General features: G+C 48.8%; 1 protein-coding gene across 1 annotated transcript; it reads right to left on the minus strand.

The window, feature by feature from the left end:
* Window positions 1-378: 378 nt before the first annotated feature.
* On the minus strand, window positions 379-5,409 carry LOC145362312 (uncharacterized). Its single transcript, XM_080218393.1, has 3 exons — window positions 4,906-5,409; window positions 4,567-4,761; window positions 379-483 (listed from the first exon to the last, which is right to left on the minus strand). The coding sequence occupies exons 1-3, from the start codon at window positions 5,407-5,409 to the stop codon at window positions 379-381; spliced, it is 804 nt and encodes a 267-aa protein (XP_080074519.1).
* Window positions 5,410-6,181: the final 772 nt, after the last annotated feature.

Consider the following 6,181-nt stretch of genomic DNA (forward strand, 5'->3'; position numbering starts at 1 on the left):
GCCGAATGACCTCCTTCTGTACTGTCGGGAGTCTATAATTCAATGAGGCACACGAGATTGTCCTCTTGGAGTATGAGCCCCCTGACTGAGGGAATGATCACCTACCTAATCAGGGTGCACCACATATATTGTATATATCATATATCAAGGTTACCGACACTCCTGATTCTGATCTTGTAACTGAAGCAATGTTACGAGTGGAACTGAGTTTGTAAATAAAGGAAATCTGTTGAAGAGACACTGGTCTCTGAGGAGTTATTTCATGTACCATGTTCTGTTCAAACTCGTCCACGAGCTTTTGAGACACATTGTTACAGACAGGGATGCTTTGCGACAACAAAGCTAAAGATAGTACATTTATTCATTAAGAGAACTGTCTCACCAGGAGAGTTTAGGCAAATCCTGATCCAACAACCTGCTGTGAAAACTCAGCTCGCGTTTGACAGCTGTGACAAATTCCACCCCAGGAGCCGAGATAGAATTCTAAAACAATCAAAATAAAACAAACCATAACAGTCTACAAGAGAAAGTGAATTTGCCCTGTTGTGAATGGCTCCTGTATAAAATTCCCAGATCCCGATCTTAACCAAAAATGGATCATTTCTTCCAACGGCCATACTCGGTCAGTTTAGCAAGGTTTGGTGAAATCTATCCGTTAGTCTGAGAGATAAATTATTTACAGCAGAATTATAGGGGGAAATATTATCTCTGCCTGTCCTCAGTGGCAGAGGTACAGTCCAGATGTTACTTCTAGGTCAGCATTATTCCGTGAGATTCCGTAAATGTCTGTCGAAGTTGTGTATGTTTATTGATGTCTTTTCTTTTAATCCACAGGGGATTCGGTCCGCGTTGTTGTCCAACAAGGGGCATACACGTGGTGGGTCGTGCGAGGGCTGCTCTTGGATGTTGCTTCGAGAGTTGCCTAGTGCTTCACGTTGTTAGTATATGCTTAAACTGATGGGCAACACGACAGCTCAGTGACTATCACTGTTTGCTGTGCAGACACATGGATTTGGGCCGGTGTCTGTGGGAGTTTGCACATTCTCCCCATGCTTGCTTGGGTTTTCTCCAGGTGCTCCGGTTTCCTCCCACACCCCAAAGATGTGCTCTTAGGCTGATTGGTGTAACAAATTGTCCCTAAATTAGCCTCCCCTCAATCTGGTTATAATTCCTTTATTATGGAGTCCAATAGGCGTAGACAAAGGTCGTAGGGAGAGGAGGGCACTCTCAATGTTAAAATGGTGGCACGGGCTCGTTGGGTCGAAGGGCCTGTTTCCTGAGCTGTGTTATTCTTCGTTCTACTACAGAGGGAGAAGGGGGCTGGATTCACAGCTCAGCAAGTCAAGGTATCCTCTTTAAATGGTCAGGCCCCACAATGAAGGGAAGCAGCCTCGGTTCACACTGGAAGTTCCTGTCCTCCCGCACTCAGCCGGCTCGAGCTGACCCCTGGTCCTCTGGGCGATCTGTCCATAAGGATAGGAGCCTGTTGATTCATAAGGAAGCTTGCATTTATATAGTGCCTTCCACCTTTTGGGATACCGCAGTCAACGCTTGAAGATTGCAGCCAATTTGCACACAGCAAGCTCCCACAGAAGGTAACGTGATGATGACCAGATCACCCGGTCTCACTCATTAATTGTGGGATAAATATCAGGCCCCGGGACACCCCGGGGTCACACCTGTCCTCTTCCAGCTGTTGCTGTTGGATCTTTTATGTCTACCTGAGGTGGAAACAGGGCTCTCGGGTTAGTCTCTCACTCGAGACATGGTCGCTCTGCCTGTCCGGCTCTCCCTTAGTACCGGGAATGGTTTGGAAATTCAACTCCTGCCCCCACCACCGACCTCCTGACTCAGGGGCACGAGAGATACCAACTGTCATGTCGTGCTGTTCAGAATCAGCGAGCTGGTAATCCAGAATGGTTAGACAGAAGGAGGCCATTCGGCCCGTTTTGTCTGTGCTAGCCCTCTGCAATGAAAATTCACACAGTGCCCATTTCCCCCGCATCTGGTCAATTTTTCCTCTTCAAAAAAAAGATCCAATTCTCTATTGAGAACGGTGACTGAATCTGCCTCCAGCACATCTCCTTTGCCCAGACTCGAAACATTCACAGCTTTCCCCACAGTGTCGGGCCCTATAAAGAGCTCCTATTGGAGTAGGTTAGGACTGGAAAGCAGGGAAGGTCAGATTCAACTCGTTTTGAACCAGGGTTAGACTGCCCAACGTCAGTGATCTCCAAGGAAGAACAGCAGCCCACTGGAAGCCAAATCGGGAGACCAGCCAGTCCAGCAGAAAGAAACACTCCAACTGTCGAGATGAACATAGATCATAGAAGCCTACAGTGCAGAAAGAGGCCCTTCAGCCCATCGAGTCTGCACCGAACACAATCCCACCCAGGCCCTACCCCCATATCCCTACTTATTACACCCACTAATCCCTCTAACCTACACACCCCTGGATACTAAGGGGCAATTTCTTAGCATAGCCAATCAACCTAACCCACACATCTTTGGACTGTGGGAGGAAACCGGACAAACCCGAAAGCTTGTGAGTTTACTATCAAATAAATCGGTCGGACTTCAACCTGGTGTTGTCAGACTTTTTACTGTGTTTACCCCAGTCCAACGCCGGCATCTCCACATCATGCTCTGAAGTGGATCAGTTCCATACTTTATTAAGTACGAGAGTCAGCGTGCCATGTTGCAGATTTATAAAACTTTGTTTGGGCCGCACTTAGAACATTGCGTTCGATTCTGGTCGCCACATTCCAGAAAGGATGCAGAGGCTTTGATGAGGGTGCAGAAGAGGTTTCCCAGGATGCTGCCTGGATTGGAGAGTGGGAGCGACTGACAAACGAGGGTTGTTTTCTCGATAGTGGTGGAGGGTGAGGGGAGACCTGATAGCGGTCTATAAAATGAGGGACATAGAATCTTTTCCCCCAGAGTTGATATGTTTAATACTAGGGAGCATGCGCTTAAGGTAAGACGGGGAAAGTTCATGTGAGAGGTAAGTGTTTTTTTTACACAGAGAGAGGTAGGTGTGTGGAACACTCTGCCAGGGATGGTGGTGGAGGCAGATACGATAGGGGCATTTAAGATGGTTTTAAATAAGCTCATGACTATGCGAGGAATAGAGGAATACGGACCAAGGGCAGGCAGAAAGGAATAGTTTAATTTGGCGTCATGTTCGACACAACATCGTGGGCTGAAGGGTCTGTCCCTGTGCTGTTCTACATCCTATTAGTGATCTCCATCTAGAAAAAGGAAATAGAGGCACTGGAGAAGGGGCAAGAAAGATTGACAAGAATAATCCCAGAACTGTAATCACTTGTGAACTCACTTTCACCAAGTTTGCTGACTGAGTGAATCCCTTCCCAGTCAGAGCAGGTGACCAGCCTCTGCCCAGTGTGAACTCACTAGTGGGACATTAGTTCCCGAGAGGTTTGGAAACCAGGCCCAGATTTAAAGAATCTCTCCTGGGTGTGATGGTGGTGTGTCTGGGCAGGCTGGATAACCGGGTAAATCCTTTCACACACACCGAGCAGGTGAATGGTTTCTCCCCGGTGTGAACTCACTGGTGTTTCAGCACTGTTGATAATATTCTAAACCTCCTTGAAGAGTGAGAGCAGCTGAATGGCCTCTACTGCAGCAGGCGATGGTGCAGAGGGACCTCGGGGTCCTTGTGCATGAGTCGCAAAAACCAGCTTGCAGGTGCAGCAGGTGGTCAGGAAGGCGAATGGGATGCTGGCCTTCATAGCGAGGGGGATTGAATATAAAAGTAGGGAGGTCTTGCTGCAGCTGTATAGGGCATTGGTGAGGCCGCAGCTGGAGTACTGTGTGCAGTTTTGGTCGCCGTACTTACGCAAGGATATTTTGGCCTTGGAGGGGGTGCAGAGGAGGTTTACTAGGCTGATGCCGGAGTTGAGGGGGTTGAGCTATGAGGAGAGGCTGAATAAACTAGGCTAGTACTCGTTAGAGTTTAGAAGAATGAGGGGAGATCTCATTGAGATGTATAAGATGATGAATGGGATGGATAGGATAGAGGTGGAGAGACTCTTCCCGCTCAGAAAGGACAGTAGGACTAGGGGGCACAGCCTCAAGATAAAGGGGGAGCGGTTTAGAACGGAGTTGAGGAGGAACTTCTTCACTCAAAGGGTGGTGAATCTCTGGAATTCTCTGCCTGTTGAAGTGGTGGAGGCTGCCTCGCTAAATATTTTTAAGACGCGGGTTGATAGGTTTTTGATAAGAGAGGGGATTAAGGGTTATGGGGAGAGGGCAGGAATGTGGAACTGAGCCACGGCAGATCAGCCATGATCTTATTGAATGGCGGGGCAGGCTCGAAGGGCTAGATGGCCTACTCCTGCTCCTATTTCTTATGTTCTTATGAATGTGCTCGGGGATCATCAGCTCCTCAGAGCTTCTGAAACCGGCCTCTCAGGCAGAGCATTTAAAGGGGCTCTCCTCGGAGTGAGTGGCTCTGTGTCTCAGCAAGCTGGATGAGTGAGTGAATCCCTTCCCACACACACAGCAGGTGAATGGTCTGTCCTCAGTGTGAGTGCGCTGGTGAACCCGCAGGTTGGATGATGTTTTAAATCTCTTTGAGCAGTGAGAGCAGCGGAACGGTCTCTCCTCAGTGTGAACACGCTGGTGGATCATCAGCTCCTGAGAGCTTTTGAATCCACTCCCACAGTCAGAGCATTTAAAGGGTCTCTCGTTGGTGTGAGTGAGACCGTGTGTGCGCAGGTTCGATGAATGAGTGAATCCCTTCCCACACACCGAGCAGGTGAACGGCCTTTCCCTGGTGTGAACTCGCTGGTGTGTCTGCAGGTTGGATGACGTTTTAAACCTCTTTGTGCAGTGAGGGCAGCCGAATGGTCTCTCCTCAGTCTGAATACACTGGTGGGACACCAACTCTCCAGAACTTTCAAAGCTTCCCCCACAGCCAGAGCATTTACAGGGTCTCTCCTGGGTGTGAGAGAGATTGTGTTTCAGCAAGCTGGACAACTGAGTGAATCCCCTCTCACACACAGTGCAGGTGAAGGGTCTCTCCCCGGTGTGAACTCGCTGGTGTGTCTGCAGGTTGGACGATGTTCTGAATCTCTTGGCGCAGTGAGAGCAGCCGAACGGTCTCTCCTCAGTGTGAGTGCGCTGGTGGGACACCAGCTCTCCAGAGCTTTTGAAACCACTCCCACAGTCAGAACATCTAAAGGGTCTCTCGTTGGTGTGAGTGAAATTGTGTCTGAGCAGGTGGGATGGATGAGTGAATCTCTTCCCACACACCGAGCAGGTGAACGGCCTCTCCCCGGTGTGAACTCGCTGGTGTCTCTGCAGGTTGTACAATGTTCTAAACCTCTTTGCGCAGTGAGAGCAGCTGAAGGTTCTGTCCTCAGTGTGAACGCGCCGGTGAGACATCAGATACCGAGAGCTTTTGAAACCCTTCCCACAGTCAGAGCATTTAAAGGGTCTCTCCTGGGTGTGAGTGAGATTGTGTTTCTGCAGTCCGGGTAACTGAGTGAATCCCTTCCCACACACAGAGCAGGTGAATGGCCTCTCCCCGCTGTGACTGCGTTGATGAATTTCCAGCTCAGATGGGATTTTGTATCTCTTCCCACACTCCCCACATTCCCACGGTTTCTCCATGGTGCGGGTGTGACTCTCCAGGTTAAACAATCAGTTAAATCTCACACAGAACACGGGTACACTCTCTCCCCGCTGTGAACGCTGCGATGTATTTTCAGGCTGTGTAACTGGTTAAAGCTCTTTCCACACTCAGTGCACTGGAACACTCTCTCTCGGGTTTGTGTGTGTCTCAGTGCATTTCTAGTCAGTGACGTTTACAATCTTTTGAGGCCAAACAAGTATTTCTCCTGCTAGACTCAAAGGCCAATGATATTCAGGTCCCAGGAAATTGAGTCACTCTGTCAGATTTAGCTGTGACATTGGCGATTTCTGTCTGATTTCTCCTTGTCTGATATCCTGTAAGTCAATTTAGCAAAAAAAAATCGCAATTCAGAATACGATCGAAATTCAAATCTACATTTCTCATTTCTATGGAGCATTCATTAAAGACACAATCATGGAACATTAAACTCGCCTCACAGGGCCTCCCGTATCAGCACACAGGGAGCTGCTTTGTGAGACTGACAGCAGTACAGACAAGTCAGGGATAAGGGGGTCTTCAGAA

This window comes from Carcharhinus amblyrhynchos, unplaced genomic scaffold, assembly GCF_965287045.1.
Source record: "Carcharhinus amblyrhynchos unplaced genomic scaffold, sCarAmb.v2.hapA scaffold_38, whole genome shotgun sequence".
Taxonomy (NCBI): Eukaryota; Metazoa; Chordata; class Chondrichthyes; order Carcharhiniformes; family Carcharhinidae; genus Carcharhinus; species Carcharhinus amblyrhynchos.